This window comes from Tribolium madens, unplaced genomic scaffold, assembly GCF_015345945.1.
Source record: "Tribolium madens isolate multiple individuals breed KSU strain unplaced genomic scaffold, Tmad_KSU_1.1 Scaffold_97;HRSCAF=244;Tcas5.2_LG3a, whole genome shotgun sequence".
NCBI classification, from domain to species: Eukaryota; Metazoa; Arthropoda; class Insecta; order Coleoptera; family Tenebrionidae; genus Tribolium; species Tribolium madens.
The window spans coordinates 11,583,525-11,593,896 of NW_025401069.1; the positions used below are offsets into that span (position 1 = coordinate 11,583,525).

At 31.6% G+C, this 10,372-nt stretch overlaps 1 protein-coding gene across 1 annotated transcript; it reads right to left on the reverse strand.

Annotated features, from left to right (window-relative positions):
* Positions 1 to 249: 249 nt before the first annotated feature.
* Positions 250 to 727, reverse strand: LOC123014897. Its single transcript, XM_044414198.1, has 2 exons — positions 505 to 727; positions 250 to 460 (listed from the first exon to the last, which is right to left on the reverse strand). Exons 1-2 carry the CDS (start codon positions 725 to 727, stop codon positions 267 to 269), a joined length of 417 nt encoding a protein of 138 aa, XP_044270133.1. The 3' UTR covers positions 250 to 266.
* Between the last annotated feature and the right edge of the window lie 9,645 nt (positions 728 to 10,372).

A 10,372-nucleotide genomic window follows, 5' to 3' on the forward strand; every position in this document is an offset into this window, starting at 1 on the left:
GACATTTTTTCTAACGTAATAAGCGGAATTCTGAATTTGCACCCCTCGCGTTATCAGCGCTCTTATCATCGCGTGTTTCGTCTTTGGCCGTGTTCCGACATTATCTTTGACCCTAGCGAGGGTGAGTCGGGACTAGAATTGCAACGTTCCTTGTATCTGCAAATAAAACAAATGGATTACGCAGAGATAATCCTATTTGCAGTTGGCAAGACTGATGACTCGAGGAACGCACAAGAAAACTTCTCCGCGAAAATATAACAGTTTTATTACCCCAGAAATAATGCAATAACACACAAGAGCGGTAAAGTGGCACTTATCGGGAGCCTAGTGTCAGAATTGCACAATTTAGTTTTGCAGATCTTGCAGTTCTCCGGATTGATTTTCCTTACGTGATCGCACCTGTTGAAATAATGTCGGGCATTCGGGTCGTTAAGAGAAAAACAGGTTTGCAACATTGCATCTGAAAGGGGTGGTTTTATGACAATTTTTGACTGTTGGACTCACATTTGTCAATTATTTTGATGCAGTTGCTGACCATGGCTTCGCACTGGATCTGCGAAGGGTGGTCGCAGTCGATGGTTTGAGGACCTTGGTCCTTGTTTTTTATGTTTTCATCGCTTGTGTGAAAATTATATGAACAATGGAAGCATTTTAGACCATAACCAAATACGCTGATGAAGTTTAAAACGAAAATGAGACAAATGGACTTTTGACAAAAGTTCAGCATTTTGACAAAAGCGCAAAACGCATCTACAGAGTGAGTCAGCAGTACTAGGATCTAGGCAGTGTTGCCAGATCAAAAAGATAAAATTCACCAGATTCGAGTTAAAAAATTTGTCAAATTTTCACCAGATCACGATTTGAATGGCAGTATCTCGTGAAGAAATGAAGTTTTTAGGTTAAAAATCTGCTTAAACTTTTGGAAAAAAGCAAAAATGGCATGTTTTTAGGCCTGATTCTGTGATTTTTCGGCTTGTTTTTGACAAAATTTTGCAGAAATAATGTAATTTTTTGATTATTTAGATTGTTTTAGCGAAAAAAAAACCTGAGGTTTAGTACAAAAACCTGCTCAAAACCATTTTCGGCTAAATTTTGTGGTTTCTCGGCTAATTTTTGCTCAAAACCAGTTAAATCGAGTGAAACAAACAAAATCACATCATTATCAATCGTGTTTGCGATATTTAGGCGTGTTTCGACAAGATTTTGCAAAATAAATGAACCTCAGGGGGCGAAACAAGCTAAAAAATGATATCAATTTCGATTTAATTTAGTAATTTTTTAGCCTGTTTCATTGCAATATTTACAACTTTTTGTGTTTTATCTCTCAAAAACATCGTTAAACACTTGAAAAAGTAAAAAAAAACGTCGTATTTGGACTATTTTCTTGAATTTGTGGCTTGTTTTTGACAATTTTTTTTTTTAAATAATTGTGTTCCTAGCTGAAAAAGCTTTCGAAAAAAACTAAAATAAGTTGTCATTTTGGTGGTTTTCGAATTTTGACGAAATATTCAAGTTAAAGCCTAACACTAAGAGTTAGGTAAAAATATCTTAATAATATAATCTTTTTTTATAACAATTTAGTGATTTTTGACACGCTATAGCAAACTCTCGCGAAAAAACAGAGTTTTCAGCTTAAAAGGAATAATTAAATCATTATCGGTCTAATTCTGTGTTTTTTGGCTTGTTTTTAACCAGTTTTGCGAAATAATTGCGTTTTCTGCTGAAAAACATGCTAAAACTTTCAAGAAATGCAAAATTAATGTAATTTGCGACTAAATATGTTGTTTTTTCAGTTCGTTTTAGCAAAATATTGCAAGAAACGTGCTTAAAAACATTTTCGGCTTATTTTTGTCTTATTTTGCTCAAAAACTAGTTAAGTCGAGTAAAACTAACAAAATAACATCAATATCAACTGTTTTTGTGATTTTTTAAGCGTGTTTGGACAAGATTTTGCAAAATAAATGAGTGTCTGGCTTAAAAACGAAGTAAGTCGAGCAAAACAAGCTAAAAATAATATCAGTTTTGATTTAATTTTGTAATTTTTTTGCCTGCTTCAATAAAATTTTTCGAATTGCCTTTGTTTATATCTCAAAATTGGTTGAATTTTTGGATTGTTTTTAACGGAATTTTGCGATATAATTGTGCTTCTAGTAGAAACAGTATTCGAAAAAAACAAAAGAATTGTCATTTTCGATGTTTTCGATCCTGTCTAGAATCTTGTAAAAAAATAAATAGAAGTATTTTTAACCATTTTGATGGATTTGAAAAACTTGTCAAAATAATTAAGTATCTGGTTGAAAACGTGGAAAATGCTCGAAAAACAGTGTTTTTCATTAAAAAAAATTACCAGATATTAGAGTTTTTACAAAAGTTTCCACCAAATCACCAGACTAACATGAAAATTAGCAGATCTGCTACAGCAACAGTCTTATTTGAGACACTGTGTATGTAAAAAAAAACCTAAACGCAGAAATTTGAACTGTGCTGCTATCTTATGCGATGGCAAGAAACTGGTAACAGTTTTCTATATTAGTATAAATTTATTTAGTAATATTTATTTTTACACAAATAGTTAAAGACTATTTATAGTAAGAATTGTTAGTTTAGCTCCTTTACATTTACATAATTGAAGTTTGATAAACTTTGGTGACGCTGTGTGTGAGAAACACTAAAACGTGTCGGTGCAGAATTCTGTTTTAAGTTTCTGAAAGTAGATTCCTGTAGCAGCATAAAGTTTGACCACTGTCAGTTGTCAATTGTCATTTGTTGAGGTTATAGTAAAATTTGTCTTTGTGTTGTTTGTTTATTTTCTGTTTTTTGGTTTAGTGTCTACAAAAATTGCTGTTATCGGTAAGTTTTTTTTCCTTTTTTGTGTTTTTTTCTCGAAAGCAAGGCCTTGCAAGAGTTACAATTAGTATTTTGCCCCTGTGGCCCCCAGACTGGCCAATAAACATTGCGGTATCAGAATCACGCTCTTGCAATTAAAAATGTGCCACACTTATCTCGCAATTATCTGTTCGTTTTAGCCACGATTCTCGCGCAATTATCATTAGGGTTTTAAGCAAATGGAAAATCACGAGTTGAAACCACGAACCGGCGATAGCATCGTAATTAAATGTTGGAGTGATCTGGGAATGAAGAATAATCTTGGAAATTGTTTGAATGCGCGTTAGAGATGTTTTCCGTTTTGGCACATGAATAACTCCAGTTGTGTAGTTCTATTGTATTTTTTTCTGAGTAAACAACACAAAGCGATGCTTATCTAAGGCCTAGTCCGTCTGCGATCCATATCACACCGTAACACATGCGGAGTCATCGTCCATTGAATTGTAAATTATTGTAACAATGTGTGCCGCACAAGTTGGATGAATATTTAAGCGAGTTAATGGGGCCCATTCTTGTGGATATCGACGCGCGGAGATTAGACAAAGTCGAGCCCGCATTCGGGGCTTTTTTCTTCTTCTTGGGCTTCGTGGTACTAATCACATGTCAGCGCTTGATTGGGTGTAGTTGTTTCAATTTGTCAATTCGAAACGAGGCTGAGAATGCGCTTGATGAGAGATGGGCGCCTTAGAACTGGACAAATAGAGAGAATTTCCACAAGAGGAGATTTGTTGGGACTAAACTTTACCTGTTATTGTGCAAAATTTGTTCGAAAAATACAATAAAGTAAAAAAAAACCTGGCGACACAGGATAATGGTTACTATTGTACACAAAATTGAAAATTTTGTATAAAATCATACTCAAAGTGCGTAAAACGTTGAAAAATTAATTTCGAAAAATTTTGTTGAATTTAGATATAGGAGAAACACTGACCGGGGCCGTGTTAGCGCAGTGACATAATGTCTCTAATTAAGCATAACAAGAGCAAATAAGAGCTAACAAATAAAGCATTAGCGCTTTTTATCGTATTTTTTTAATTTTTTAAAGATGCCTCTAGTATCTAAATATGATCATTTTTCTCGACAAATGGAAAATTTTAGAACTGGACTAAATACTGGAGATTTAAAAACGTGTGAAACGTTTTATTGGACGAATTTGCGAAAAATTCTCAAAATGAGTGATCATTTTCAACACACGCAAAAACGCTTAAAATATAGTGTTCTCTCGTAAATATAGCGTAAAAATTTACATGGTGGTCCAAAAGTCTGGAAAAGATTTTATTCTGGCGAAACTATTTTTTGTCAAATAAATGTATAGGTGTGCAATGGCTATAAAAATGCCATTCAAAAAAATTGAATATTAATTAATTGTTTATACTTACGAGATAAACATAGTAACATTTTTTTTTAATGAAAACCTACCACAATTTTTTTTTAGATAACGAGCTTGTTACAAGAATTGCTGTGCAATTTTTTTTTGTAAACCTCACACTTTTTTGTTAAAAACAAAAAGTAAAGAATTTTTTTTGAGTAAACTACCAGTTTTTTTTGGAAATAAATTAATAAACGTGTAAAGGTTGTAAAGGAGCGATGCCAAAATATTTTTTATTTTAATTAATTGTTTAAACTTTTGAGATTACTATACTAATAATTTTCTTCTTAAATAAAAACGGTTTTAAACATGTCCTAGTAAGTATAGTAAGAAGAAAGACACACACCCAGAGAGAGAGAGGCGCATAAATGCATAAGAGCATTTAAGAGAGTAATGCAATAAGAATGAGAAAGAGCATAAGCGCTTTTTATAATTGTAAAGTTTTTTATTTAATTTGCTTTGTTGTCTATCTGCACAAAATCTCAAATTTGGAACAGTTTTTGTTCTCCGAACAAACTAACTGTTTGCATACAATACAATTATCTTTACTTCAATTAATAATTTATAAACAATTAAAAAAAGTTATAAACAATTATCAATATTACGGCTTCTAATTGAAGTATAAAAATGGTACCAACGCCACGTGATGCAGCAGGAAAAAAACTATACGATTCAAAAATCAAAAAAATCCAAAACAATTAAAATTAAAATATAAAAATCAAAAGAATCCCTAAAACAAAAACAAAAAAACAAAAATTAGAAAAGTTTAAAGAACAATAAAATTCAAAAACCAACACAATTCAACAATAAAAAAAAATAAAAATTAAAAGTACGAGAAAATAAATAGAAAAAATCAAAAACCAAAGCAAAAATCTAAAAAAAAAACCTTCAAATCAAGAGAATTAAAACTTACAAAACAATAGGTAAAGACTACATAGAAAAAAAATATAAAAAAATGTTTTTAAAAAATAAGCTTTATTAGAAGAATGAACTAAAAAGTAAAAAATATTTTTTTTTGTCAGAAAATAACATAACTGAGCAAAATAATTGTGCAATTAGACGTAATGTTATAATCGCTTAAGCTGTAAGTATAGTTATTTATTACACAAGACGATAAAGAAATTGTTTATGTACGAGTGAGAAGGTTAAGTTTATGAGTGACGAAGTCACGAGTGGACTTTTTTCACGATTAAGTAAACAATCTTTATCGCCGTGTATAATATTTCGTTTTATTTTGTACTCACCTACCAGAATTTCTTGAATAGATAAAAATTACTTTATTTCACAAAACGATAAAAGACTATTTTATCTACTGAAATTAGTTGATAAAATACAAGCAGTAGATAAAAATTACTTTATTTCACAAGACGATAAAAGATTACTTTATCTACTGAAATTAGTTGATAAAAACACTCTTTAACATTGAGTACAAAATAAAGCAAATGAGTTTTTAGATACCAAACTGGTTAAATCCTTAATTTTTCTCAAAAAATTGAAAATTTTAAAATTGGACCAAATGACGTTTTTTTCACTTTTAATGGTACTAGAGTTTCAAAAATGTTATTTAATCCAGTTTGATCATTTTTTGAGTTTTGAATGTGTTGTAGTAATCCGCAAAAATAAAAATCGATCAACCTTACGGTTTTCTAGACGTAAAGCCGCTCGCTGAACATGATGCAACTACTTAAAATGCTCTGCGACATGTAGTTTTCGCGATATTTGACCTATTGTCGGATGTATATCTCGTAATAATACATTGGTATCGGTATGTCAATTTATTTTTTCTAATAATTTAATAGATGAAGAGTGACAGTTAGTTATTATTGTTTTTAATTTCTCTTCGTGAAATTGAAAAAAACTCGGTCAAAACTGTTGCCACGAAATCCATACTTAATCAAGTAAACCTCTTTAAAATTCGACCTTTTGTCGACCCTCCGCGAATCTCGTCTTTATGCCCGCCTTCCGCCCATAACTCAATCCGAAATCGGCGATTAAAATTCACAATCTGCAGGTGTTCTTTCGTTGTTTATTTTTCTTCACTTGGCGCATAACGAACGTCTTTATCTAATCACATCCAACGCGTGTGCCGGTGCATTATCACGTTATATGAAGTCGGCTCGGCCTCGACGTTTCGATCGCTAAATATCAAGATATAAGAGGAAAATACGGCCGCGATCGTATCTCGTGAAATATCGAAAACGTACGGCATTCCTCACCGCAAAAAGCGGTTTGGCTCTAGTCCTTTAAGATCCTTTTTCAGTGCGAGGCCGTGCAGCTGGTAGCTGGAACAATAACATGTTAACGGACGGAAATATATTCCAGTAAATCTCGAAGCGCGTGTTGGCTGCTGCTGCTGCTACTTCTTCTCCTCCTCGCATGGGTGTGCAAAAATATACGATGGCTTTTTTGAAAAACGGAACACGGACTTAGCACCTAGTGGTTTATGGACGCGGACGTGGGCTGTGAGAAAGCGAGCCGAAGGAATGCCATCGTAACAGTTTCGAAAAAATTTACGACCGACGATTCGGAAAATGTTTCATTACACAAGGCGACAAAAAAAAAGTCATGTCGTGACAACTTGACAAAATTTATATCATTATGTTCGTCTCAGTGAGACAAATCAAATGCACTAAAAAAAATTTCAAAAAGTCCACGCACTTTGAACTAAATATTTTTTTTCTAGTTTAAATGAATTTAAAATACTTTGACTTTAACAAATCATTACTCAATAACTATTAGACCGATTTCCTTCAAATAAAGACCATTCTAAAGGGATGGACTTGCCCTTTAGAATGATATGCAATTTGAAATTGAATATTGGCAAACTTTTCTTCGAACAGTGTTCGAGGAAGTTCTAAGTAAATCGAAGTAATCTAAGAAAAACCCTACGAGTAATTTTTTTCTCTTTGTCACGATCGTGTAGAGCATCTTTTTATTAGTAAGAATCCAAATTTTTAAAATAATATACCGAGTAGTTTTCAAGATATGATTTTTTGAAGTTAAGGTTTGCGCCATATAGGAGAAATGCATGTTAATCTTACTTAAAATTGCATTTTTATAAAACTATTTGTTTTAAGGCTCTTCTTCTGCTTAAAAATGGTCAATTGCACCTTCTTTGTTCTAATTAGAATAAACAAAAACTGTTTCTTTACTTAAAACAAACAAAGAGTACCTGTGTACTAATTAAAGCAAATAAAGAGTTTTTTTGTTCTAAAAATGATCACTGATCATTGAACAAAAAGGATCTAGCAGTTTCAAGCAGTAGCTTTAAATATAAGAACAAATCTTTTTCAAATTAAATGACTTTCCATTCAGATTCTAACTTGTTCACTTTGTTCTAGGTTACTGAACTTTTTTTTGAAAATGTTTTTAGCAAATGCTTTTTCATCACTTTCTACTGATGTTGAATGCAATAAATTAGTTGCTTCGTGTACAACTGTTATCACAACAACTACTACCTACAAGCTAACTGAAGCTAATCGTAGAATGTACCAACAAAATAAATCGGTGACTTATTGCATTTAACATCACTCGAAAGTGATGAGAAAGCATTTGCTTAGAACATTTTCAAAAAATGTTCAGAAAGATAGAACAAAGTGAACAAGTCAAAATCTGAATGGAAAGTGATTTGATTTGAAAAAGATTTGTCCTTATATTTAAGACTCGTGCCTTAAACTTCTAGATCCTCTTTGTTCAATAATCAGTGGTCATTTTTACAACAAAAAAAAACTCTTTATTTGCTTTAATTAGTACGTAGGTACTATATATTTATTTTAAGTAAACAAACAGTTTTTGTTTATTGTAATTAGAACAAAAAAGGTGCAATTGATCATTTTTAAGCAAAAGAAGGTTTTTAAAACATATACTTTTATAAAAATGCAATTTTAAGTAAGATTAACATACATTTCTCCTATATGGAGCAATGCTTTATTAGCAAACCATAACTTCAAAAAATCATATCTTGAAAACTACTCAGTATATTTTTTTGAAAATTTGGATTACAACTAATAAAGAGATGCTCTACAAGATGGTAATGATGAAAAAAAATACTCGTAGGGTTTTTCTTAGATTATTTCGATTTACTTCGAACTTCTTCGAACACTGTTCGAAGAAAAGTTTGCCAATATTCAATTTCAAATTTTATATCATTCTAAAGGACAAGGCCATCCTTTTAGAATGGTCTTTATTTGAAGGAAATCGGCCTAATAGTTATTGAGTAATGATTTTTTAAAGTTAAAGTATTTTAAATTCATTTAAACTAGAAAAAAAATATTTTGTTCAAAGCGTCTGGACTTTAAAAAAAATTTTTTAGTGCATTTGATTCCTCTCACTGAGGCGAACAAAATGATATAAAATTTTTCAAGTTGTCACGACATGATTTTTTTTGTCGCCTTGTGTTATAGCACGAGTAGCTAAAACGACGACCTACACAGTGTCTGATTTTTTCTAGGGATTTTTTTATGTTATTTACTGTTTCCTGGGCATTTTACACCTGTCTACGATAAATTCTATTGTCCCTTTTGTCGTTTATTTATGTCTGGTTGAGCCGTATTTGCATTTCTGCATATAATTATCAAAGTCGTAAAGAAGTAACTAAATTAAACTAGTAATTTTAGAAGTAGAGACGCGAACAAAAATATTTTAATAGATACAAGTACATCAAATGTATAATTAGCCAGTCAAAGACTTTTGTGTGGGATGAACAGTTAGATCTTTTAAATTAATGATAAACTTGATTACAGCAAGCACATTACGAAATATTTCTCGACGTATTATGCAAGAATAAAGACGAAAAGCCCTCGATATTAACTTACAAATCCCACTAAAAAGCAACCTCATAAATAACGAAAATTTAGTAAGAGACGTTTTCTATTCAATATGCAGATTTGCTGAAAATTTATTATTTCTCTCTTCAGCGATTTGTTTGTTAATATATTAACTTAATAATTTGTACACCTTGTCTCTCACTAGATTTTCCTCAATAAATCTAATCTTAACAACCGGCGAAAATCAAAAAAACTCATATTTTACTTAAAAAGTAACAATGCCAGCTGTTACTACACATAAATCACCATTAGGTCGTTTTTATTAATACCCGCACACGGTACCCTATTCCTATTTGTAGCAACACTCGTTAATAGGCTTTTTCTCAGCGGGATCGAGCTCACCATGTCACCGAAATTCAAAGTCGTTAATTTTTAAATTTGAAATTAACTGCGTGTTTTTTTCGAAAAATTAGACACAAAGTCGTAATTCTCTACTCCTCCACGAGACGCAGATTTTAAATGTCACAAAAATAAATTTCGATTTAGAATTTCTTATTTATTTGTTTACAGAAAATTGAATTTTTGAACATTCGCAAAGAATTGTTTCTCAAATTTGAGCTAAGGGTTTGTTTTCAAGAAAAACAGTTTTAAAAACTCTGAAACCGCAATTTGAAAATTGTTACAATTAATTGATTTATCTGTAAGCGTCATAAAAGTGACCACTTTTATAATTAAATGTCACAAGTAAAAGTTTTACCTTTCAGGCATGGGGTAAAAAATCTGTTTTTTCGCTAAGCATTTTTTTTAATATTGTATTTTTTATTTACTATTATTGACATTTACTAATGTTATTTTTTTCTTGCCTGTTTTGCTGCTTCAGCAAGTTCTGAAGAAGTGGTTTTCTAGACGTAAAATTACGCGCTGAACACGATGCAACAAGATAAAATACTCTACGATGCATAGTTTTTTACATTTGTAGAAGTGCTAAAAACCCAAAAAAGTGCATAAACGTTATTTGGTCAAGTTTCGAATTTTTCGAGTTTTTGAAGGTAGTAAAATCGTAAAAATAGTCAATTAACCTTAACTCGTAAAAACGCTTGAAATATGGTTTTCTAGACGTAAAATTACTCGTTGAACACGATGCAACCAGAGAATACGCTGTTCAAACCGTTTTGACCTAGGACTCATAGTTTTTGAGATATGATTTTTTTTTGAAAAAAACTAAAAATGGCTCTGTACCCGGAACTATACCAAAGTGCTTGGTAAATTCGTAATCAGCGCGTCAAAATCTATCGGACAAGATAGGTTTAAATCGAATCTGAGACATGTTCAAAAACACTAGATTTTAAGG